The sequence below is a fragment of the Natator depressus genome, chromosome 16, assembly GCF_965152275.1.
Source record: "Natator depressus isolate rNatDep1 chromosome 16, rNatDep2.hap1, whole genome shotgun sequence".
Lineage (NCBI taxonomy): Eukaryota > Metazoa > Chordata > Testudines > Cheloniidae > Natator > Natator depressus.
Window position 1 is genome coordinate 2,016,889 of NC_134249.1, and position 27,153 is coordinate 2,044,041.

Genomic DNA, 27,153 nt, shown 5'->3' on the forward strand with positions numbered 1-27,153 from the left:
GGAGGGTGGGTAGGGGGTACAGGCTCTGGAATGCTCTGTCACATTCTCTTCACCAGTAAACCTCAGTTTGGAGTCTGATGATATGTGACTGCCAAAGGAGCAGAGATACTGTGCTTAAAAGTGCACTGCCAGTGAGGCTGGGTGTGAACCCTCGAGAGAGGAATTATATGGCAGTCCCAGCCTTTCACAAACAGTTTGCCGAGAACTTTCATAGCTACATTTTCTTGGTTTGCTGATGAAGAATACAGGAATCTTTACCAAAAACCAGGCCTCTGGAGTAGCAGGCATTTGGCTCTTTGCTTTCCAGATGCCAGTGACGGAGCCTCAAAGACTGTGATGATTTTGGGAAGGGGAGAAATACGCCTTTCTTTTCTTACATTTGATTATAAGTGAGTTTCTTCCTGTTGTGCTAAGGCCCCTTCCCTGTCCCCACACCCTGTAAAGCATGGTATTGGACGTTGTTCTAAACTGTGCAGAGGAAGTAAGAAATTTTGAGAGGACACAACTGAAATGGACCTATTCTGCCCTCCATTGTGTTATATTAGTAGTGGGTGCCCTCAAACATATTTTCACATCTTAGTAGTGTGTAAATGTTGTACTTGGTATAACCTCCCTGAAATTACACACTGTCGCAGATTCAGCACTCTGCCACCTGCCCCCCATAAAACATGTAACTTTTCTTTCCAAGGAGAGGGGCAGGTGCAGTTCTTGGGCTCTGTGATACCAATGCCGCTGGTTACTGTGCTGTTACAAATGCCGGCCAGCTTGCTCAAAACCAGGCTCCCTGCACAGGAACCTATTGGAAGAGATTGGCAATCAGATGTAATTATGCTTTCATGGTTTCGTGTTTTCCTGTAAAGTTCTTGTGGCGGTTGACATATTATTAAAGCAGAGTAGACAGTGTGTTTTCAGGCTGACTCTGGGCTCCCATAATGCTAGCTCAGACCTCCTACCCATCCCCCAAATAAATATTCTTGTCAGTAAATGTTTTTTATTCTGTGGCTGTCCAGAGTGTTCAGAGCAGCTTTCCTTCTTATATAATTTTCATTGTCTTTTTGATGGGGAGATAAATCCAGAAAAGCAAACACAATATTCAAATAATGGAAACATATGCTTCTTAACATCCCCATTAAATAGCCAGAAGTGGACATCTTAAGTCTGTTAACCTGAAGACAAGGTGACCCAAAGAAGTGATGGGGCAGGGCAGAAAAAGATGAGAGGATGGCATATGTGATTGGTAAAGCACCCTCAGATACCAGATTGTTCATAGATCATAGCTATTTTAAGTGACCCAGGTACAGGCAAATGGGTAATCATATCCCCCAAACCACCACTTCATTTAACAGCATGTTTCATCTTCTGGGCAGCATAAGTAGAGAGGCCAAGGGCTGAATGAACATTGGGCCTAAATCTCTTTCATCCCTGTTGGAACGAACTGTAAACCATGTATATGACAGAAACCAGTTCAACCCAGGAGGTGTGACAGCACCCCTAGTGCCAGCACCTGTGATTCAACTTTAAACTGAACTGTACTCAAGTGTGTGGGTGGAGGCTAGATGTAGCAATGAGAGCACAAAAGAGTTCCTCTGTTTTCATAGGTGAACAAAGTGACCTGGTTTTGGAAGTGGAGTAATGCTTAACAGCAGAGCTTTTGCTGGAAACTGGGTCTGCGTGTAGGGTCAGGGCATATCATCAGGGAAGGAAAAGCTTGGGGAGGGGGAAGCCCTCAGAGCGACAGATTTTGAAAGACAAATCCTATAATACAGGGTTGGGAGGGAAGATACACAGGTAGGATAATGAAAACCATGGAAAGTTTAATTTGTCAAACTCCACTCCTAGGAATTGTTACTGGTGATGAGTGAACAAGCTGATATTCAGGGGCATACAACTTGTAATGTTTGGATGATATTCGGACCCGCGGGTAATAATTACCCATTCTTCCCTGGGGTTTCAGAAACCATTATAAAGTCCCTCTCCCCCAATCTCCCTCCCTTTGAAGTTGTTTTGGTGGGGACATTCAGGAGGTCTTTGCAGTCTTTGCAAGTTTATTCAATTTTGTTGTTTTTCTGTATGAATTAAGGAAAACCAAAGAAACAACACTCAGTATATAATGCAAAAAGGTGATAAGGAAGCATGTTCTAGCTATAAAACTAGGGAACTGGGAATGGAGATCTGGAGTCTACTCCTGGCTCTGTTACAAACTTGCTGTGGGACCTTGGGCAAGTCATCTCATGTCCTTTTGCCTCAGTTTCATCATATGCAAAACAGAAAAAGACTTGGAATTTCAGTGGTGCCTAAGGAACTTAGAACCCAACTCCTTTTGAAATTCAGTGGGAATTGGACACCTAACCCCCTTGGTCTCCTTTGAAAAATCTTAGCTATGCTACTTACTTTGCAGGTGCTGTGAGGCTTAATTAAAGTTAAAAGAAAAGGAGTACTTGTGGCACCTTAGAGACTAACAAATTTATTTGAGCATAAGCTTTCATGAGCTACAGCTTACTTCATCGGATGCATGCAGTGGAAAATACAGTGGGTAGATTTATATACACAGAGAACATGAAACAATGGGTGTGATCATACACACTGTAACAAGAGTGATCAGGTAAGGTGAGCTATTATCAGCAGGAGAGCGGGGGCGGGGGGAAACCTTTTGTAGTGATAATCAAGGTGGGCCATTTCCAGCAGTTGACAAGAACGTGTGAGGAACAGTGGCGGAGGGATGGGGGGGGGAAATAAACATGGGGAAATAGTTTTACTTTGTGTAATGACACATCCACTCCCAGTCTTTATTCAAGCCTAAGTTAATGGTGTCCAGTTTGCAAATTAATTCCAATTTAGCAGTCTCTCGTTGGAGTCTGTTTTTTGAAGTTTTTTTGTTGAAGAATTGCCACTTTTAGGTCTGTAATCGAGTGACCAAAGAGATTGAAGTGTTCTCTGACTGGTTTTTGAATGTTATAATTCTTGACGTCTGATTTGTGTCCATTTATTCTTTTACGTAGAGACTGTCCAGTTTGGCCAATGTACATGGCAGAGGGACATTGCTGTCACATGATGGCATCTATCACATTGGTAGATGTGCAGGTGAACGAGCCTCTGATAGTGTGGCTGATGTGATTAGGCCCTATGATGGTGTCCCCTGAATAGATATGTGGACACAGTTGGCAACGGGCTTTGTTGCAAGGTTAGGTTCCTGGGTTAGTGTTTTTGTTGTGTGGTGTATGGTTGCTGGTGAGTATTTGCTTCAGGTTGGGCTTCTCCTAGCCTACAGCACCTTCAGCCTCCTTGCCGACCTCATTTTCTTTGCTTCAGATTTGTCTAGGTCCCTCTGTATCCTATCCCTACCCTCCAGTATATCTACCTCTCCTCCCATTTTAGTATCATCTGCAAACTTGCTGAGGGTGCAATCCATGCCATCCTCCAGATCATTTATGAAGATATTGAACAAAACCGGCCCCAGGACCGACCTTGGGGCACTCCGCTTGAGACCGGCTGCCAACTAGACATGGAGCCATTGATCACTACCCGTTGAGCCCAACAATCTAGCCAGCTTTCTATCCACCTTATAGTCCATTCATCCAGCCCATACTTCTTTAACTTGCTGGCAAGAATACTGCGGGAGACTGTGTCAGAAGCTTTGCTGAAGTCAAGGAATAACATGTCCACTGCTTTCCCCTCATCCACAGAGGCAGTTATCTCGTCATAGAAGGCAATTAGATTAGTCAGGCATGCCTTGCCCTTGGTGAATCCATGCTGACTGTTCCTGATCACTTTCCTCTCCTCGAAGTGCTTCAGATTTGGTACCAGGGGAGAGTGAGCCAGTTAAAATTAGTTTTGGTCTCTAAATAAGTTAGAAAAATGTCTTTACTGAATAGCTGGCCAACTGTGTGTATTCAATGGCTTTCCTAATCTTTGAAGCTCTCTGGTTTGCAGTTCAGGTTAAGATCTGGATTATTTGCAATGAGTGTCATTGGTGAGGGAAAATAACTGATCTTACCTCTAGTTATGTCCCAAACCCATAGAGTCGTCTTTGCTAAAGGATGTGTGTAAATTTCTGAAGTGTGTAATTTTAAAAAAAAATTAATCTGTAGTAGTATAGCTGTCAAGGTTCCTTCCCCACTCTGAACTCTAGGGTACAGATGTGGGAACCTGCATGAAAGACCCCCTACGCTTATTCTTACCAGCTTAGGTTAAAAACTTCCCCAAGGTACAAACTTTGCCTTGTCCTTGAACCGTATGCTGCCACCACCAAGCATTTTAAACAAAGAACAGGGAAAGAGCCCACTTGGAGACGTCTTCCCCCAAAATATCCCCCCAAGCCCTACACCCCCTTTCCTGGGGAAGGCTTGATGATAATCCTCACCAATTGGTACTGGTGAACACAGACCCAAACCCCTTGGATCTAAAGAACAATGAAAAATCAATCAGGTTCTTAAAAGAATAATTTTATTTAAAGAAAAGGTAAAAGAATCACCTCTGTAAAATCAGGATGGTAAATACCTTACAGGGTAATCAGATTCAAAACATAGAGAATCCCTCCTGGCAAAACCTTAAGTTACAAAAAGACACAAAAACAGGAATATACATTCCACCCAGCACAGCTTATTTTACAAACCATTAAACAAAAGAAAATCTAATGCATTTTCTAGCTAGATTACTTACTAATTTAACAGGAGTTGTAAGGCTGAATTCCTGATCTGTTCCCGGCAAAAAGCATCACACAGACAGACCAAACCCTTTGTCCTGTCCCCCCTCCCTTCCCCCCCCCCCAGACTTAAAAGTATCTTGTCCCCTCATTGGCCATTTTGGGTCAGGTGCCAGTGGGGTTACCTTAGCTTCTTAACTCTTTACAGGTGAAAGGTTTTTGCCTCTGGCCAGGAGGGATTTTATCACACTGTATACAGAAAGGTGGTTACCCCTCCCTTTATATTTATGACAATAGCAATCTTTACACTGCTGCAATTTTCTTGTGCAATAAAGACCCAGTATTTGGTTGGGTTAGAGTGCCCCCACGACTGCTTTGAGCTGGTTGGCTTGATAGTACCATAGAATATTTGGAACAGCTAGGCTGCCCTGTTTAATGGGACTGTACAAAGTATGTGCTCTCACTCTTGGTCTTTTCTTATTCTAAGTAAATTGTAACAGCATCCTCTGTATTCCTTCTAGAGTTTTATCTGGGGTCATCAAAGAAAGATTTTGAAACAAGAAAGATATCCTTGGCAGAATATTCATTATGACAGTGTCTGTTCTTCCCAACCAAGAAATTGCATATTTCTTCTTCGAGTAGTGTTCCTGTGTGTGCTCCTCTGTAGGTGTACCTGTGTCCTTGCGCCTCTGATCAGAGATTTTAGGTAGCCATGTCTGTTTGGCCTGCATATGTGCTCTCCCTGTCTCGTGCCCTGCCTCAAGGCTGTCTAGTGCTGTGCAGGCAAACCGCCCTCAGTTCCTTCTCAACTGTTGTTGGCCTGAGATGGAGCAATTAGCAGTCCAATTCAGATTACAGTTTTTTGCCTTGAATTTTATAGTAGCTGTAAAGTTTGTTTTCATAGTATTTAGTAGAGTTTCTGTTTTAAAAATTTATTTTCACCCATTTATTCTTAAATCATTTTTTTTTAATACCTTCATTTTTCTCCCTGTCCTTGTGGACAATTTTTTCCTACCCCTCTGGGAACCAACCTCCCCGCCAAAGGTTATGCCCGACTCCCCTGGCTTCAGACGTTGCCTCTCCTGTAGAGAGGCAATACCGATCAGCGATGGTCACTCATGTTGTACTCCATGCCTCGGAGAGGCTCACGTTCCTCAGAAGTGCACCTTCTGCCAAAAATTAAAGGCCAGAACGAGGAAGAGTTGTGAGTTAAAACTTAAGCTCCTCATGATGGAGTTCCCTCAGGCCAGCCTCTGATCCTGGTCCTGGGACTCCCCTTAAGCAACAGTCACCCCCCGGTACCATCAATCTCCAAGGAAGGAGAGCCTAAGAGCAAATCTTCCAACTCCCCTTGTAAGGCTTCTAAGAAGAGGGCTACAAGTCCCCAAACTGAGACATTGACCAGGCAAAGGAGATCTCTGGCAAGATCATTGACTTTGGCATCATGGCACGGTACCCATAAGGCTCATGATTCTTTGGGTACAGATACCGCTATCAAGCCTAAAGACCTGAAGGGCACAAGCTGAGAAGCGTTGGCACCGTCTGACAGAGTTAAAAGCAGAGACTGTACTGTCTCTGCAAAATCGGCACCAGCGCATAAGTCTATCGTACTGAGCACGTCCAAGGAGCCCTCTTCTGGTTGCTCATCTCACAACAGGCTTCTGTCTCCACTGACTCCCTTGGTACTGACAAGCCAACAGAGACAAACCTTAGCAGTACCGATCGCCCACCACTACAATACCACAGGAGTTTTGTTTCTCCAGAGACCTTCTTGTTACTGAGACGCCAGAGTTTCCACTGCTCTGTACCTGTGCTCCGGTACCGACTACGTCTCGGTCTCCAGGATCACCCTTGGTACTAGGACAGTCACCATCAGCCCCCGCGTTGGCTCCACCTTTCTCCAGCAAAGAGGCAGACAGGAGAATGACAACCTCTCCTTAGTCTTGCACCAAAGCTCACCTGAACAACACCCAGGGCCTTCCGAAGTGCATCCATGTTCAGAGCTTCAACCTACCTGGTATGGACACCCATGGGTGCCAACACCCATTTCTTTTCCCCCACCTAAGTGGCCATACTGGGACCCATGGGCAGCCTACAGAAGTTATTCTTCTAGGCTAGAGATTCTCATGTCTACTATAGAGAGACAGCAAGGCGATCTCCTTCAGTCTCTCTTTCTGGAGCCCCAGAACCTCAAGAAGAAACTTTTTTGAGGAACAGGAGGCCAGACTAGAGGATATGACTCCTCCAATGAATATCTCTTCATTCTCACTGGATGAAGCTGTGATGCCCCCTCCACCATCAATGTCAGATGATTTCAAACTCTTTCAGGACCTCACTAAGAGGATTACCAGCACACTCTAGATTCCCCTCGTAGAGGTAAAAGAATTGCATCACAAATTATTAGACATACTGCATATGACCTCCTCATCAAGGATTGCTCTCCCAGTCAGTGCAGTGCTCTTGGATCCCACCAAGATTATTTGATACACACTGGCTTCCATAGCACCGACATGCAAAAGGGCCGATTAAAAAAAAATATGATGTCCAAGTCCAAGGATGTGGACTTCTATTTTCACACCCCTCATCGAATTTCATAGTCAATGCATGTGGAAGACAGCACCATACTTAGTCTATTGCTTATGACAAGGATTGGAAAAGGTTTGATGTATTCAGTAGAAAAGTGTATTCCTCTGCAACCCTGCAAATTTCCAGGCCCTAATAGCCAAATATGACCACACCAATTATTGGAAACAGTGCCTTTATTGACTTCCTGCCAACCGAACAAAAAGAACCGTTTCAAGCCATCATCAGTGAAGGTCAGCTAATAGCGAGGACAGAGCTATAGACTTGTGACATTACCCAGGGTACAATCTGGACTGTTGAACAGCTGTGTCCCCTTAATTCTCTAGCCTGGGGTGCCTTTTACACTGCTTTGCTGTCAGAACAACCACACCTGCCCCGTTCACACAACCTTCAGCATGCAAATTCACTCCCAGCTTAACACATGAGCACTATGACTAGTCACTCATAAATTACACACTGGGTGTCACCTGCAAATTCCTAGTCCTAGCCTTGTTCCCCCAGGAATGTGCATTTTGTGCTGCTCAGTACCCTTCTGAACAGTACAAGCTCACAGAAAGTCTGTCATTTCATCAAAGGAAAATCATAATGCACCAGCCTTGTTATCCCAAATGGAGGTTCTCTCACACTTGAATCCAAACACACTGGTTAAGATAAAACAATAAGATAAGTTATTTACTACAGAAAAATAGATTTAAAGTGATGATGCATAAAAGTCAGGATTGGTTCTAAAAGAAAATAAACGTAAAATGCAAGCTAATGGCTAACTTAACAAACTAACAGAATTCAAAGCGAAGGTTTTCCTCACCATACACTGTGGTAAATTTCACAGGCTGTGGTAAATTTCCTTTCAGCTTGGGACCCCTCCCCCTTAGTTCAGTGTCCTTCAGGTATTCATTGATGTCATGAGCAGAGAGATGGGAGGAGGAGTGAAGACAAGCCTTTTCCTCCCCTCTTTTTAATTCAATTTCTTGTGCTAGAAACATCCTTGCTGTGTCATGGTGACAAAACAGTCTCTTGTGGACATGAGGTTTGAATTGTCTCTGTGATGGAATGTAAAGTTCTTGTTGTCACCTTTCCCCTGCTGGAGAATGGCTGCTTAAGCAGGTGATAGCTCTTTGACACCTGGCTGGGGCCAGTGTGTCTTTGTCTCTGGTTTGTGGACAGCATGTTTTAGTAACAATCATACAGCAGAGTCTGATAACTTCACATATATTGTTGCTACACATATTTCCACAGGATAATGATATTCAGCAGATTATGACTTTTCAAATGATACCTCACAAGACATACACTGTACAAAATTTATCTTAGTCTTGTAAAAGTGGTGAAGATAATAGCGTCAACCGCCACAAGACTGCACTATATGCCGCTGATGCAGCAGCCCGCCCAGTGTCAACGGCGGTGGTGATGAGACCAGCTTCCTGGTTACAAGTTTCAGGATTACCAAAGAAGGTACATACCTAAGTTCCCTGTAAGCTGCCACGCAGCAGCCTATTAAGCACCACGCACGTGCTCAGGGAGCCCACCCAGCTTTTCAAAGACTAATTGTAGTTTGTCTCTCTCTGTTGTATTGGTGCACCGCTTGCCCTCTGACTAGTTCTCCCACTCTATAAGTGTGTGTGAGTTAAGGGTACACACAAACATAGAACTTCTGCACATTCATCTCTACCCCCAAGACCCAAGCCTGTGATTAAAACCTCAAAATTAGGGACACCAAGGAATGATTCATGCAGGAAACCTAAAATGCAGAGGGATCTTTCCTTTAGTGTTATAGTAACTTTCTGTAATGTTAGGTTCATGATTCTTTGTTTCTAATGTGAATAATTTTCCATGAAAGACAAGAGGAGACACCAGGTTTGCATGAAAGGTGCGGGACTTTAAATCTAAAATCCCTGATATCAGTCAATGGGTTTCTCTATGCTGCAGCTGGGAGTGAGCCTCCCAGTCGGGGTAGACAGACTTAGAATCATAGAATCATAGAATATCAGGGTTGGAAGGGACCCCAGAAGGTCATCTAGTCCAACCCCCTGCTCGAAGCAGGACCAATTCCCAGTTAAATCATCCCAGCCAGGGCTTTGTCAAGCCTGACCTTAAAAACCTCTAAGGAAGGAGATTCTACCACCTCCCTAGGTAACGCATTCCAGTGTTTCACCACCCTCTTAGTGAAAAAGTTTTTCCTAATATCCAATCTAAACCTCCCCCATTGCAACTTGAGACCATTACTCCTCGTTCTGTCATCTGCTACCATTGAGAACAGTCTAGAGCCATCCTCTTTGGAACCCCCTTTCAGGTAGTTGAAAGCAGCTATCAAATCCCCCCTCATTCTTCTCTTCTGCAGACTAAACAATCCCAGCTCCCTCAGCCTCTCTTCATAAGTCATGTGCTCTAGACCCCTAATCATTTTTGTTGCCCTTCGCTGGACTCTCTCCAATTTATCCACATCCTTCTTGTAGTGTGGGGCCCAAAACTGGACACAGTACTCCAGATGAGGCCTCACCAGTGTCGAATAGAGGGGAACGATCACATCCCTCGATCTGCTCGCTATGCCCCTACTTATACATCGCAAAATGCCATTGGCCTTCTTGGCAACAAGGGCACACTGTTGACTCATATCCAGCTTCTCGTCCACTGTCACCCCTAGGTCCTTTTCCGCAGAACTGCTGCCTAGCCATTCGGTCCCTAGTCTGTAGCGGTGCATTGGATTCTTCCATCCTAAGTGCAGGACCCTGCACTTATCCTTATTGAACCTCATCAGATTTCTTTTGGCCCAATCCTCCAATTTGTCTAGGTCCTTCTGTATCCTATCCCTCCCCTCCAGCGTATCTACCACTCCTCCCAGTTTAGTATCATCTGCAAATTTGCTGAGAGTGCAATCCACACCATCCTCCAGATCATTTATGAAGATATTGAACAAAACCGGCCCCAGGACCGACCCCTGGGGCACTCCACTTGACACCGGCTGCCAACTAGACATGGAGCCATTTATCACTACCCGTTGAGTCCGACAATCTAGCCAGCTTTCTACCCACCTTATAGTGCATTCATCTAGCCCATACTTCCTTAACTTGCTGACAAGAATACTGTGGGAGACCGTGTCAAAAGCTTTGCTAAAGTCAAGAAACAATACATCCACTGCTTTCCCTTCATCCACAGAACCAGTAATCTCATCATAAAAGGCGATTAGATTAGTCAGGCATGACCTTCCCTTGGTGAATCCATGCTGACTGTTCCTGATCACTTTCCTCTCATGTAAGTGCTTCAGGATTGATTCTTTGAGGACCTGCTCCATGATTTTTCCAGGGACTGAGGTGAGGCTGACTGGCCTGTAGTTCCCAGGATCCTCCTTCTTCCCTTTTTTAAAGATTGGCACTACATTAGCCTTTTTCCAGTCATCCGGGACTTCCCCCGTTCGCCACGAGTTTTCAAAGATAATGGCCAAGGGCTCTGCAATCACAGCCGCCAATTCCTTCAGCACTCTCGGATGTAACTCGTCCGGCCCCATGGACTTGTGCACGTCCAGCTTTTCTAAATAGTCCCTAACCACCTCTATCTCCACAGAGGGCTGGCCATCTCTTCCCCATTCTGTGATGCCCAGCGCAGCAGTCTGGGAGCTGACCTTGTTAGTGAAAACAGAGGCAAAAAAAGCATTGAGCACATTAGCTTTTTCCACATCCTCTGTCACTAGGTTGCCTCCCTCATTCAGTAAGGGGCCCACACTTTCCTTGGCTTTCTTCTTGTTGCCAACATACCTGAAGAAACCCTTCTTGTTACTCTTGACATCTCTTGCTAGCTGCAGCTCCAGGTGCGATTTGGCCCTCCTGATATCTTTCCTACATGCCCGAGCAATATTTTTATACTCTTCCCTGGTCATATGTCCAACCTTCCACTTCTTGTAAGCTTCTTTTTTATGTTTAAGATCCGCTAGGATTTCACCATTAAGCCAAGCTGGTCGCTTGCCATGTTTACTATTCTTTCGACTCATCGGGATGGTTTGTCCCTGTAACCTCAACAAGGATTCCTTGAAATACAGCCAGCTCTCCTGCATTAGCAGGGCTCAGCCTAGCTCGTTAATAATAGCAGTGTAGACATTATGGCGTGGGCTGGGGCTTGGGCTTTGAAGCCCATCTGACCAGCTAGATTTGAGAACCTGAACTCCAGCAGAAGCCACAACATATACTGTTATTTGTGGCATGCTAGCTCAAGCCCTGCTTCACAAGTCTGTTTTCCCGGCTCACTCCTAGCTGCAGTGCAGCCATTCCCAAAGTCAGGGACATTGTAGAGGTATGCTACTTTGTCAGGGTCTGATGGAACTAGCTGTTATCCCACTCCTTCTGTGTATGGCTAACTTTTTTGCCCTCAAGGTCAATTTGTGAGTGTATGGGCTTTAATTACCACTTAAAGCCACTGAAATTCCAATAGCGAGCACTGTGTCATCCAGGGTGCAGGTCTCTGTCTTTTTAATTTTATTTTTAAGATCATGGTCAACTGCCAAACCTAGTAAGACTCTCAGGGCTTGTCTACACGGCACGTCCAAGTGCACAAGGGGGTGAGATTTGTAAAAATGCAGTAGTGTGCCGCTCTCTGTAAAGAGAGAGAATCTCCTTAAACACTTCACTGCGGGTGGGTGGGTGGGTGAGGGGGGAGGCCAGTGCATAATGTACCATGGAAAACTGGAGTCTTGGGCACCAAGGGAGCAGTAGTTATGTAGATTGTATTTTTATTCCATTTCTAAAGTGAAAACCCATTAACCTGATTCTCGTTGTGAAGCCCTGCGTTGCACCTGCAGCGGCTGTGGTTTGCTCTGGGGAAGGTGTCTGTGTTGGTTTCTGTCTGAGTGAAGTGTTTAGGTGGCTTTGTGTTTGTTTCTCTTCTAGGATAATGCGGGTGCAGCCAAGTGTAGTGCTGGGTGTGGCCCACAGTGTTGTAAAGAGGATGTCCTCATTTGTGAGGCAGATTGACTTTGCCTTGGACTGGATGGAAGTGGAGGCTGGACGAGCTGTTTACAGGTGAGATGTGAGCAAAATGCCCATGTTTTGTAAGTTCCAATACCCCCGCTGGAATGATATCAAAGGTTTCAAAGTCATACACAAATAAATAAGAGTGCTTTACCTAACTGTCATCCCCCATGGAGTCACGCTGCTTGCTCGCTGGGGCACGCTCATCAACAAGTGTATGAAGGGTTCATCTGTCTGCCTTTTGAGGGGTTTCTCTTGTGCCCATCAGCATAGTATTTAAAGACTTTTCAGCCTCGTGGTTTTCATTTACATTAATGAGAATGGGATGCTAAATCCCTGCATGCTGCCTTGGTTTAAATTCTTTGGTACCTTTCTGATGTAGCAGAACAGATAACACATAGATAACTAGGACAATAACAATTCATATAGACAGGTTTTGTTTGCCAGTAAAGTCTTCCGTGTGTGCAGAGGATAAAAACTCGTGTCTGCCTCAAGGAGCTTACAGTCTGAAATAAACCAACTGAAAGGGAACTCAGGTTTGCCTAACAGTAAATTAAAACTGACTTTACAGCACTTAATATATGTACTGGGCCAGATTCCTCCTTGGATAGCTCCATTAGATTTATAGAGTTAGCTGTGGTATAAATTTGATCCACTGCATGAAAGCAACAGCTGGGAGGACAAAGCTCTGATTTGCAATTAGTAGAAATAGCAGGTAACTGTAATTCTGGTTTTTTGTAGATTCAAGCTTTTGCAATGTCATTACTAATAGAAATCTCAGATACTTGGTCAGTGCATGAAAACATCGTGTGTCGCTGGGGAAATTTGTTTTAAATCATATGGCCAGGCTATGCCCTAGTATTGGTTCCAATATCAAAGTTTTAAGCCCGGCTTGTATCCTTCATTGTGCTGGAGACCTGAATGCCAAACAGCGTTCTGCCATATCTACAGTTGGGCTTGAACCCAGGCAAAGGCTACAGCCTCACACCGTGCATAGGCTCTCCCACCAGAAGAGGAGGCTGAGGTTTGAGTCAAGCAACTCACCCACACAGTTTATTCTCTTTTCTCTCTGCACAATTGCCCTATTCCCAGAGTTCAACGATTTTCCTGAAGCCTGTTTGCTTTGCTAGGGAATGTTCAAATTCCAGCTGTCTGCCTGGTGACCTAAAACCAACCAGTTGTTGATTATATATAGTAAAAGATGAAAGGTGTTTGCTAATTGCATTTGACAAATCTGTGATTAGGTTGGTTTTTTTTTAATTGTTCAGTAAATGTTTTTACTCTCATCTCTGCAGAGAGCAGAGCTACTAAGGGATGGTGGAGAGGTTTACATAGAGCTGATTAGTTAATTGTTTTTTTTGAGTGCATTTGCTGAGCACAGACACCCCGCTAATTCATAGTATGGATTGTTCTCTCCCAGGCAGGGGGACAAGTCAGACTGCACATACATTGTGCTGAATGGGCGACTTCGTTCTGTCATTAGGATGGATGATGGGAAAAAACAACTGACTGGTGAATATGGGCGAGGAGACCTAATCGGGGTGGTAAGAACCAGCTTTAGAATTTACTTGCTAAACTTTCTAGAAAATTCTGGCTTTCTGAACAAAACAAACAAATGCGTTAATAGGTCTGATCATAACAGCTTGCTGGTCCTGGCTTGTGCGAGTGAGGCTGTCAGCTGTTTGAAAGGGAGGAAGCTGCTGCTACCAGCAAGCTCTGTGGCAGGATAGTACATGTGTAGGCTGCTCATAGTCTTTTCAATTTGCTACTATCCTGTTTTGCTTCTGACAGCGTAAAGGGTACGGCGCGTGCACTGTGCCGATTTCTTTAAATCAGTGTCATTTGGAATTGAAAGAGCTGGTTTGATGTTAGCGTATATTCACGTCAGACTGCTTTCTCTCCCACATGCCTCTGTTCATTGCTTGCGCTTAGTACCCAGGTTAAAATATGAAAAGGACGTCCAGCAAAGCAGTGCAGGCACTTTGCCTATCTTAAACGTAAACCAAGGGGCCCTCTGAGTGCTGAGGCTTCAATTCAAACCCTCTCCTGTTTGTTCGGGCTGTTGAGGACTAACAGTTGGGTCTATAAATAGATGTGCTAATGCAACATTCCATTAGGAGGCCTGCCAAATGGGAGCTCCGTTGAGACACAGAACGATCAAATGATATTACAACATCTTATTTGCACTAGTTAAAGGCAATAGCGGCAGCATGCAGGCAGCAGGTTAATGAAAATAACCTAGTGGGTATTGGGACTGCAGGTGGGAAACACTTGTTGCAAAGTATAGTGTAGCGAGGAGGTGTGGCCTTCCTCAGAGGTGGATGCGGAGGGAACGCCGCAAGCTGCCTGGTGGGCGGAGCCAGGATGACCATGACCTGCATACCAGAACAGAGGGCGGGACTGGAAGAGGAAGTATAAAGGGCTGGCCCAGCAGCTCAGTTGAGAGGGAGCCGCCAAGGGAGACAGACATTTCTTTTCTGCTGCTGGAGCGGGATGCTGAGGAGAACCACGGCTTCCCCGAGGGCCTGCATGAGCTCCCAGAGAGCCCTGCCACTCCTGATGCTGAGTAGCTGCTACTGCTACCCTGGGCGATATATCCCAGGGAGACTGAGGATGCCTCCTGGCTGCAGGTACACCCAAGAGGCAGAGTAGGAAGCAGCTCAGGGAAACTGTCTGGTCGAGAGCTGGTCTGATACAGGATCAGCGTGTTGCGGGCAGATCCCCACTTACCCAGTGGTGAACCACTGTGCCACTGTTAGGGACCTGGGCTGGGACGTGATGGAGTTGGGCAGGCCACGTCCCCTTACCATCCCACCCCTGGGTGGCAGTATTCCCCCTCCTTAGGCTGGGAGGCCTACGCTCCTCAGACATATCTGCCGGAGCCCCGTAGACTGTGCTTGGTGGTCGCCCCTACTGGATCCCCCCTAGACAGCATGGGTAGCTGCAGTGAGGTTATGGAGTTCCAGCAGTAAGTGCAGAGTCAGAAAGAGAGAGAGAACAGAAGTTGGTGGAGGTCTTGCTACAATGCCTGTGACCCCCACCTCTGGAATTGCAATACTTGATGATCACTGAGAGCAGCGTTACTTTTGGCTCAACAGTGCTGTTGACTTCAAGACTTTATCTGATGAAGGCATGATGCCAACTCACAGTGTTACATGTCATGTATGTGGCAACCTTTTCCACTAAGCACTCTGTCAAATCTTTTTTCCTTTGGGAGATCGCGGTGAAGCTTGTTTTCATCCATCCTGGAGATGGCAAAAGCATATATTCCTCTTCGAGTGATGGTTTGTAACATGGCACACATTCACCGCTGCGGTGCCTCCTGCTAGTCGTACATGAATTAGCTTGATTCCAGCCTCGGAGCGCCTCCTTCTGGCCAGTGTATCTCTACTGGTACTTGCTTCCTGTTAATCTCCACCACTGACCCCACATCCCTCACTGGCCTGCGGTGCCCCTTCTCCTACGTACTGCCCCACAGCAGTGCTCCCACATTTGGGTTCCTCCCCTCCCTGGGGAACCCTGGTCCCCTAAGCCCACCTCGCCTCAGCGATCCACTGCCAGTCTTCATCTAACCCTTTCCCTCGGGCAAACTGCAGTCTGAAGTGGCCACTCATCATGAGCCAGGGGGTTGGACCTGCTGTCTCTTCCTTCTCTGGCTATTTCCCCACAGCCCCAGGATCTCCTCAGGCCTTGGAAGCAATGCCTCAGCCTGGGAGTTGTCAGGCTGGAGCTCCTCAGCTTCTCCTACTCCTCCCAGCACTGCTCTGTCCGAGGTACCCTGTTCTGCTTGCAGGCAGCCAGTCTTTCTCTCTGCAAGGCTGGAGAGAGACTGGCTGCCTTCTGGTCCTGCAGCCCTTTTATAAGGTCCAGCCTGGCCCTGGTTGGCTGCATCCCAGCCTTCTCTGATTGGCTTCCAGTCCCAGCCCTCTCCAAGGGCTGGCTTTTAACCTTTACTGAGCCGGAGCGAGGTGACCGCCCCACTACATGATTCCCATATGGATTCCAAATGTGGATGCGCATGCATGCCATGTGCTGGAGCCGGAAGGTTTTTATAGCAGTGCCCTTTGACCTGCATGTGTGTGATGTGTTCCCCTCCCCAGCGTGTTTGCAGCTGAGGCTATAATAGGCCATGCGGGTTGATGCCACTCCAGTTCCCTCTTACTGCCGCATGGCTGGAGTCGGAACCCCGGTTCCTCCTTACTTGTAGCTCCACTAAGAGAGTACTCTTTGCCCTTTCATCTGTACATAGTTGAAAATAGTTGTCTTTTTATCTTGATGGATGTTTTTCCTTGCAGTTCATAGAGTTAGTTTAGTTTTTTCTCTGTTTGGGGGACAGCTCTCCTCCCATCCCCATCTGGGGACGGTGCCCTGTCAGCCTGGGTTCAAGAACTGTGCATCCTGCCTGCATTTATTTTCAGTGAGCAACAAGCACCAACACTGCTTGTATTGCGTGTCGCCACCCACTGCAGCATTTGCAAAGCATTCCTGCCCACCGGTGCTCAAACCCCCAGCTTCCTGGGACCTTTAACTTAGATAGCGCCACACTCACAAAACCATCCTTCGAGCCCATTGCCACATGCTCTCTCTCCCACCTCTCCATGAAGGTAATCTTCTTAGTCGCCATTATCTTGGCAAGACGGGTCAGTGAACTGGCAGCCATAAAGCTGACAACCCCCGCCCCCCAGTCTTCCACAAAGATAATGTTTAGCTGCGGCTGCACCCAAAATTCCTCCTGAAGGTGGTGTCAGAATCCCACCTGAATCAGTGCATTCACCTTCCGGTCTTCTATCTTGAACCCCATGCCTCTCATGTGGACAGAACACTACATTCTCTCAACGTCTGATGTACGCTGATGTGCTACCAACAATGCACCCATGCCTTTCAAGTATCGTCAAGACTCTTTATTGCCTTTGCCGTAGCAAAGGACAAGCCCTTTCCTTGCAGTGAGTCTCCAATTTGATCTCTGGGTGCATCCATAAATATTACACACATGCTGACATCCCTCCACTGGCTGGAGTCATGGTATACGCGAGCCTCGCAGCTACATCTGACTGCTTTGCAGATGTACCGTTGAAAGACATCTGCCACACAGTAACGTGGTGCTCCATTCACATCTTCACGTCTCACTACACCATCGCCCTGGTGGCAGCTGCAGGTCATAGAATATCAGGGTTGGAAGAGACCTCAGCAGGTCATCTAGTCCAATCCCCTGCTCAAAGCAGGACCAACCCCAACTAAATCATCCCAGCCAGGACTTTTTCAAGTCTGTAGCTCACGAAAGCTTATGCTCAAATAAATTGGTTAGTCTCTAAGGTGCCACAAGTACTCCTTTTCTTTTTGCGAATACAGACTAACATGGCTGTTACTCTGAAAGCTATACCATAGAATCTCTATGGATAGTAATTCCATGGTCGAATAATATAGCAGTAGGGATATATTACCAACCACCTGACCAGGATGGTGATAGTGACTGTGAAATGCTCAGGGAGATTAGAGAGGCTATCAGGACAGGATGCAGAAAGTTTCTTGACACCTTAAATGACTGCTTCTTGGAGCAACTAGCCTGGAACCCACAAGAGGAGAGGCAATTCTTGATTTAGTCCGAAGTGGAGCACAGGATCTGGTCCAACCGGTGAATATAGCTGGACCGCTTGGTAATAGTGACCATAATATAAATAAATGTAACATCCCTAGGGTGGGAAAAAACACCACAGCAGCCCAACACTGTAGCATTTAATTTCAGAAAGAGGGTGTCGGTTCCCTCCCCACTCTGGGGTACCGATGTGGGGACCCGCATGAAAGACCCCCTAAGCTTATATTCCACCAGCTTAGGTTAAAAACTTCCCCAAGGCACAAATTCCTTTCCTTGTCCTTGGGATGGTATTACTCCCACCACAAAGTGATTTAAACAAACGTTCAGGGAGGGGCCAATTGGAGCCCTATCCCCGCCTCCCCCCAAATATCCCCCTGAGCCCCTTCACCCTCTTTCCTAGGGAGGCTTGAGAATAATATATCAACTAATATGTTAACAAACTGAGGACAGACCAAATCCCTGGTTTTTAGGACACTGAAAATCAATCAGGTTCTTGAAAGAAGAATTTTATTTAAAAAAAAAAAAAAAAAAAGTAAAAATCACACCTGCAAAATTAGGATGGAAGATAACTTTACAAGGTAAATAAAAAGATTTAAAACATAGAGGATTCCCCTCTGACTCTGCTTCCCAGTTACAAAACAGGAATAAAATTACCTCTTAGCATAGGGAAAATTCACAAGCTAAAACAAAAGATAATCTAATGTATTTCCTTGCTATTACTTACAATGTCTGTAATTTTAGATGTATCATTTCAGGATCTTTTTAGGAGCTGGGTTACCTGCTTGGTCTCTGTTTTTGGTTCCCTCTCAGGAGAAAGAGAAAGAGAGCACAAACAAAACCTTCCCCCCAGATTTGAAAGTATCTTCTTTCCCCATTGGTCCTTCTGGTCAGGTGCCAGCTAGGTTAATTGAACTGATTAACCCCTTACAGTTAAGTGACTCTGTACCTCTGGCCAGGAGGGATTTGGTGTTACTGCATACATAAAAGTTGTTACCCTTCCCTTTATATTTATGACAGAGGGAGTACACAAAAATGATTAAGTTAGTTAAACAAAAATTAAAAGGTACAGTGCCAAAAGTGAAATCCCTGCAAGCGGCATGGAAACTTTTAAAAGACACCATAATAGAGACTCAACTTAAATATATACCCCAAATTAAAAAAATATAGTAAGAGAACCAAAAACGTGCCACTGTGGCTAAACAACAAAGTAAAAGAAACAGCGAGAGACAAAAAGGCATCCTTTAAAAAGTGGAAGTTAAATCCTATTGAAGAAAACAGAAAGGAGCATAAACTCTGGCAAGTGAAGTGCAAAAATATAATTAGGAAGGCCAAAAAAGAAGCTGAAGAAAGCTTGCCAAAGACTCAAAAAGTAACAGCAAACATTTTTCCAAGTACATCAGAAGCAGGAAGCCTGCTAAACAATCAGTGGGGACACTAGATGGTCGAGATGCTAAAGGAGCACTCAAGGACGATAAGACCTTTGCAGAGAAACTAAATGGATTCTTTTCATCGGTCTTCATGGCTGAGGATGTGAGGGAGGTTCCCAAACGTGAGCCATTCTTTCTAGGTCACAAATCTGAGGAACTGTCCCAGATTGAGGTGTCATTAGAGGAGGTTTTGGAACAAATTGATAAACTAAACAGTAATAAGTCACCAGGATAGTTCTCTGAAAACATCCACTCAGTGTGCAGTGTGAAGGAACAGAAATGGACACTGTGTAGAGTCAAGCACGAGGGTTTATTACCATAGCACTGGCGGAGTGTCACTTCGCTTATTAGGCTCAGTGAGACACTGCTAAACAATTGATTACGATAGATTTTATAGGGTGCTCATGGGCGGAGAGAAGTGAAGGGGGGGGAGTTCCCGAGCCCCTGGATAGGTTCTAGCAGCAAGACAAGATTAGCACAATAAGCCAGTAGTCTACAAGATTACATAATGGCTCCGCCCATGGCTGAGGTTAACATGTTGCTAATACACAGGTGTTTCTCTCAAACTATTCCTATTAAGAAAAAAGAAAAGGAGGACTTGTGGCACCTTAGAGACTAACCAGTTTATTTGAGCATGAGCTTTCGTGAGCTACAGCTCACTTCATCGGATGCATAGCATATCGTGGAAACTGCAGAAGACATTATATACACACAGAGACCCTGTGGGCTCTTACCAGCAGGAGAGTGAGTTTGTATGTGTGTGTGTGTGGGGGGGGGGAAGGGTGAGAAAACCTGGATTTGTGCTGGAAATGGCCCTACTTGATGATCACTTTAGATAAGCTGTTACCAGCAGGAGAGTGGGGTGGGAGGAAGTTTTGTTTCATGGTCTCTGTGTGTATATAATGTCTTCTGCAGTTTCCACGATATGCTATGCATCCGATGAAGTGAGCTGTAGCTCACGAAAGCTCATGCTCAGATAAACTGGTTAGTCTCTAAGGTGCCACAAGTACTCCTTTTCTTTTTTCTTTTTACGAATACAGACTAACACGGCTGTTACTCTGAAACCTATTCCTATTGAAATTTGTAGGTTGAATCCTGATTTTGGGGTCCATAGGAATGAGGTAGCTCTTCCGGTTGGCCAACAGGTACATTCCTGGGGCGGGGGGGGTAAAGCAAAAAGACATTGAAAAGTACATGGCAATAGAAATTGTTTTTAGGGTTCACTATTGTGTTTCTGAGAACTAGGGTTGGCATCTGTGAAGGAGGATACATCTGTGAAGGGGGAGGATGTCATATCTCATACTGACACGTTGGGCCTCTCCCTTAACTCTAGTAGGCATTTGAGGAGGGTGTTCACTATCTCCTTCCTGTACCGGGAGTACACTTTGAGGCCCTACTCAGTGCTTTGTGTGTCTGTAACTCATGATAAGAACACCCAGTTACTACTCCCCATCTGGAGTTCTGCTGACTCCGCTTATTTAGTTGAAACAAAGTTGTCTCCTGTTTTTGTTAGCCATATATTGTTCATTGTTAGCTAGGCCCCAGACCAAGCTGTGGAATTTGGGCCTATGTGAAAAGTTCTTAACAGAGACTATGGCCAAGATCTTACATACACATTAATGGATTTTGGCCATTTACAGCGGCAGTCAAAAAAGCGAACAGAATGTTGGAAATCATTAAGAAAGGGATAGATAATAAGACAGAAAATATCCTGGGTGGGAAAGAGACCCCAGCATATTCCCTCAATGGGGCACCCCTCCAATAGACATGTTTGCCACAGAGTTAAATAAGAAATTTACCCAGTTTTGCACAAGTGGCAGATTAGGTCATCAATCCCTGGGCAACTGTTTTCACTTTCATTGGTCATCAACTCTCTTGTATGCATTTCTCCGCTAATAGCCAAAATTACGCTCAAAATAAAGACAAAGCCAGAGTCATCCTAATATTTTTGACCTGGCCCAGGCAAATGTGGTTTCCTTATCTGATGCAACTGGCTGTTTTTTCTCTGATCACTCTTCACACTGCTCCTCATCTCTGCTCCCAGGGTGGTGGGAAGATCCACCAATGGCCTCGTCACTACTGGATATACTGGACTACAACCTAACTCTAAAAGAGTGAGGGGGACTTTGATAGCAGCCTTCAACTACCTGAAGGGGGGTTCCAAAAAGGAGGGAACTCGTCTGTTCTCAGTGGTGGCAGATGCCAGAACAAGGAGCAATGGTCTCAAGTTGCAGTGGGGGAGGTCTAGGTTGGATATTAGGAAAAACCATTTCACTAGGAGGGTGATGAAGCACTGGAATAGGTTACCTAGGGAGGTGATGGAACTTCCATCCTTAGAGATTTTTAAGCTCAGGCTTGACAAAACCCTGGCTGGGATGATTTAGTTGGTGTTGGTCCTGCTTTGAGCAGGGGATTGGACTAGATGACCTCCTGAGGTCTCTTCCAACCCTAATATTCTATGATTCTAACTCTAAAAAGCTTGGAACTCTTGATGAGCTCTGCAAGAATCCATCTGGCAGCCCTCATGGTTTCCCATCCCCCTCTTAGAGGGTTATTCTGTCTTTGCCCACCCAACCACAGTGAGATTCCTCAGAGGGCTTGGGAGCCTCTATCCACTAGTCCAAGGCCCTACTCCAGTATGGGACTTCAGTCTGGTCCTTAAATGCTCACAAGACTCCCCCCCCCCCCCCCCGTTTGAAATGATGGCTACCTGCTCACTGCTCCATTTGCCAATGAAAACTGCATTTCTGATAACCATGTTGGCGCAATGGGTTGGAGAAATAGGGGCCCTGATGACAGTATTTTTTTAAGGAAAAAGTCATGCTACAGTCCCACCCCAAATACTTACTTATAGACTTCAGGGCCAGAAGGGACCATCATGATCATCTAGTCTGACTTCCTGCACGCGCCACAGAACCTCACCCACCCACTCCTGTGATAGACCCCTAACCTCTGGCTGAGTTACTGAAGTCCTCAAATTATGATGTAAAGACTTCAAGTGACAGAGAATCCACCATTTACACTAGTTTAAACCTGCAAGTGACCCATGTCACATGCTGTAGAGGAAGGCAACCCCCCCCCCCCGGCGGGGTCTGCCAATCTGACCCGGGGGGAAATTCCTTCCTGACCCCAAATATGGTGATGAGTTAGACCCTGAGTATGTGAGCAAGACCCACCAGCCAGGCACATGGTAAAGAATTCTCTGTAGTAACTCAAAGCCCTCCCCATCTAGTGTCCCATCTCTGGCCGTTGGAGATATTTGCTGCTAGCAGTCACAGATCGGCTAGATGCCATTGTAGGCAGTCTCATCATCCCCTCCCCTCCATAAACTTATCAAGCTCAGTCTTGAAGCCAGTTAGGTTTTTTGCTCCTACTGCTCCCCTTGGGAGGCTGTTCCAGAACTACGCTCTTCTGATGGTTAGAATCCTTGATCTAATTTCAAGTCTAAACTTGTTCTTATGTCCACATCGGCACTTAAATAACTCCTCTCCCTCCCTGGTGTTTATCCCTCTGATGTATTTATAGAGAGAAATCATATCTGCCCTCAGCCTTCTTTTGGTTAGGTTAAACAATCCAAGCTCTTTAAATCTCCTCTAGTAGGTAGGTTTTCCATTCCTAGACAATCCTAGTAGCCCTTCTCTGTACCTGTTCCAGTTTGAGTTCATTTTTCTTAAATGTGGGAGAGCAGAATAGCACACAGTATTACAGATGAGGTCTTACCACTGCCTTGTATAGTGGTACTAACACTTCCCTGTCTCTACTGGAAATACCTTACTAAAGGTTTGTTCTGAGTTTCATGTCAACCAGCCCATTTACCTGCCTGTCTTCCACCCCACACTGCAGCTAGATAACCAGGAGGCACTGCTACACACCCTTGATGTTAGGAAAGCCCTGGCCTTCTATCTGGATAGGACAAAGTCCTTCAGAAAGACCCATAGTCAGTTTCGCTAGCAGATAAAGCAAAAGAGTCTGCAGCCTCTAACCAGAGGCGTTCCAAGTGGTTATCAACCTGCATTAACTCTTGCTACAAATATTGCAGTATTCAATCGCCTTTAAATAAGTGCTCATTCTACAAGTTCCATTGCCACTTCTATGGCCTTCCCCGAGAGCGTGGCCATTATTGAGATCTGTAAAGCTGTTACTTGGGCATCTATATGTATGTTCACCGAACACGATGCTATAACTCAGTTTTGCTTCTGATACTGTGTTTGGCTCAGCTGGACTTTCCTCGGTACTGGACTTTACTCCGAAGCCTCCTCTGCCTTAAAGAGTGCTGCTTGGTAGTCACCTAGACTGTAGCACCTGTAGGGACGCTGCTCAAAGTAGTAGTAATGGTTACTGATCCTATGTAGTAACTGTGGTTTTTTGAATTGTGTGTCCCTATGCATGCTCCACTACCTGCCCTTCTTCCCCTTTGCTTTGGAGTTCTCAGTTGTGGAGCTTTGTAGTAGAGAAGGAACTGAGGGCAGTTCGCGCGTGCAGTGTTATATGACAACGGCACAAGACAGACTGGACTGCAGACAGACTGCAAGTGCAGGCCAAACGGACATGGTTATGAGAAATCTCTGATCAAGAGTGTAGGGGGCGCTAGAGCATCTAGAGTGGAGTACCCATAGGAACACATATCTTGAAAAACCACAGTCACTGCATGAGAGAGTAACCATTTCTTTCTGTACTTCAGTAAACAGACACAATTTTCCAAGTCGGTTCCTATGTTAGGCCCACAAAAGGGCTGAATATCGAGTAGTTCTGTCACTGGGGGGGCCGCTGCAGCCCAGTTCCAGGCATGTGCTGTCCTGCCCAGGCCCAGTCAAGGAAGTTTATTTTTTTAAATAAACATAGCACAGTCTTAAGTCAATACCTTTTCCCTAGGCTTCAGGGCAGGGGTGGGCATGCTTTTTGGCCTGAGGGCCACATCGGGGTGCAAAACTGTATAGAGGGCCGGGTAGGGAAGGCTGTGCCCCCCGAACAGCCTGGCCCCTGCCCCCTATTCGCCCCTCCCACTTCTCATCCCCTGACTGCCCCCCTCAGAACACCCGACCCATCCAACCCCCCTGATCCTTGCCCCCTGACTGCCTGCTCCCAGGACCCCCCCACCCCAATCTGCCCCCCGCCGGGACCCCATCTGCTATCCATCCCCCCGTCCCCTGACTGCCCCCCCCCGACCCCTAGCCACACCTCCGCCCCCTGACGGGCCCTATCCAGCCCCCCCATTCCCAGAACCTTCGCCCCATCCAACTGCCCCCAATCCCTGTCCCCTGACTGCCACCTGGGATCTCCTACCCCTTATCCAAACCCCTGCCGCCCCTACCATGCCACTCAGAGCAGCAGGAGCTCGCAGCCCCGCTGCCGGGACGGAGCCAGCTGTGCTGTGCACAGGGCGAGCGGAGGCTGCGGGGGAGGGGGGTATAGCAGAGGAGGGGCTGGGGACTAGCCTCCCCAGCCAGGAGCTCAAGGGCGGGGCAAGGACGGTCCCTCGGGCCGTAGTTTGCCCACCTCTGCTTCAGGGCCACCCCTCCCAGGGTCTCAGCTCTCCAGCTCCTAGCAGCTTCCTTGCCTCCTCCATCTCTGCTCCCCTCTAAAAGCTGCAGGCACGTGGTTGCTTCCTTGAGTCCTGGCCCCCTTGCTCCAGGGCCATCTCATAGAATCATAGATTATCAGGGTTGGAAGGGACCTCAGGAGGTCATCTAGTCCAACCCCCTGCTCAAAGCAGGCGCCAATCCCCAATTTTTGCCCCGATCCCTAAATGGCCCCCTCATGGCCCCCTCAAGGATTGAACTCACAACCCTGGGTTTAGCAGGCCAATGCTCAAACCACTGAGCTATCCCTCCCACCCGAGAGTCCTTTTCTTCCAGCTGCCTACTAATGGCCCTTTATAGCCCTGCTCTCTTTAATTAGCTGGATTGGGCTCACGTGTTCCAGTCACGGGACACGGGGCTCAGTCTAAGACTCTAGGAGACCAGCTACCCTATGACAAGAACCTGTAGAAGTTAATCAGAGCAACTGAGTGCACAGCACTTTTGAAAATCCACGCCACTTGTCTAGGCTCCTAAGTACCAAACTGTAGATTTACCTGTGGTTACCTGCCTCTGAAAATCTTGGTGAAAATCCAGAAGGCTTCCTTAAATGTTTTATTAATGAAAAGGTGAACATGCTTCAGGTCCAGGAAAGTTCTGCACATGTTCTCTTGCATGTGACTATCTATGGAAAAGAAACCCAGCTCTTGCTACAGTTTTTACTCCCCACAAAGAGGAAATAAAATATCTTTTAAGTAAACCATATAGCAAAACCTGCACAAGCACATTTCTGCAGCCACACTCTCATTAACCACACTGAGAACCAGTGATTAATTACAGTGGAGATTAAATTAAAACAGCAAATGCTGCAGTGAGCCAGATCTGCTATGCAGTGAATTTCATTTTACACTCTAGAAATTATGAATAATCTAGTCTGTTTTAAATCTTGTAGTCTTTAGAAATGCAGTTCAACTCATAAATATTAATGTGGTAAAGTTAAGAAATGTTCAAGACCAATGATAAGAATGATTCTTAAATGGATTCTGATTTCTTTGGGGATTGAGAACACATTCCTTTTCATTTTTTTAAAATTAAATGTTAGTAACCTCTAATCTCTGTGCAATCCCGAAAGGAAATGGCAGTATCAGTTTTTTCTTCAAGCTTTAGTTCTTTACCAGAATCCACATTGTCACAACCTTGTTTCCTTTCACAAAAATTACAAAAGCAGCTTAAGTGTTAAAAAATGTGCTTGACAACAGTGCTATAGTAAAAAGAAAAGGAGTACTTGTGGCACCTTAGAGACTAACCAATTTATTTGAGCATAAGCTTTCGTGAGCTACAGCTCACTTCATCGGATGCATCACGAAAGCTCACGAAAGCTTATGCTCAAATAAATTGGTTAGTCTCTAAGGTGCCACAAGTCCTCCTTTTCTTTTTGCAAATACAGACTAACAGGGCTGCTACTCTGAAACCTGTCACTGTAACGAGAGTGATCACTTAAGGTGAAAAGAAAAGGAGTACTTGTGCATCCGATGAAGTGAGCTGTAGCTCACGAAAGCTCATGCTCAAATAAATTGGTTAGTCTCTAAGGTGCCACAAGTCCTCCTTTTCTTTTTGCGAATACAGACTAACACGGCTGTTACTCTGAAACCTGTCACTTAAGGTGAGCTATTACCGGCAGGAGAGCGGGGAGGGGGAACCTTTTGTAGTGATAATCAAGGTGGGCCATTTCCAGCAGTTGACAAGAACGTCTGAGGAACATTGGAGGGTGTGGGGGGGCATAAACATGGGGGAATAGTTTTACTTTGTGTAATGACCCATCCAGTCCCAGTCTCTATTCAAGCCTAAGTTAATTGTATCCAGTTTGCAAATTAATTCCAATTCAGCAGTCTCTCCTTGGAGTCTGTTTTTGAAGTTTTTTTGTTGAAGAATTGCCACTTTTAGGTCTGTAATTGAGTGACTACAGAGACTGAAGTGTTCTCCGACTGGTTTTTGAATGTTATAAAGTTGAATGTTAGTGCTATAGTAGCTATTGCTTCGTGCCTTGGAGAACAAATGGATGTTTTTTAATGTGAAAATGTGTAAAATTTTTGCCAGTTAACTTCAGGTGACTTTGTATCCCTATTTTCCCCCCTCGCCTCATGAAAAGTCAGGGCACTGAAAAATTGACATAGGCAGGTGAACACTTGAAAGGCCCTTTCAGTGCAGAGTTCGCACTTCTGAATGGAAGAGGTGATTGATGCTCAAAAGGCGGTCTGTGAGTTTGAGCAGAGTAATGTTCCTGAGGTCTTTTCCCGTTTCTGCCACTGACTTGCTTTGCAGTACAAGACTCTGATTTGCTATTGGCATAACATTTTACAAGCATTACTTAGCTGTGAAGTTGGTAAATATCATTATCCCCTTTTTACACAGGGGTATTTTAGGCTTAGGCAAAACT

The 27,153-nt window shown here is 45.8% G+C and overlaps 1 protein-coding gene across 2 annotated transcripts in view; it reads left to right on the forward strand.

The window, feature by feature from the left end:
* The window catches only part of PNPLA7 (patatin like domain 7, lysophospholipase), a 400,735-nt gene that overhangs the window by 161,969 nt on the left and 211,613 nt on the right, over window positions 1-27,153 (forward strand). For both annotated transcript variants that reach the window (XM_074973884.1, XM_074973883.1), the window contains exons 18-19: window positions 12,100-12,231; window positions 13,601-13,724. In XM_074973884.1, the coding sequence (XP_074829985.1) occupies window positions 12,100-12,231; window positions 13,601-13,724 (256 nt within the window). The remainder of the gene's footprint in view (window positions 1-12,099; window positions 12,232-13,600; window positions 13,725-27,153) is intronic.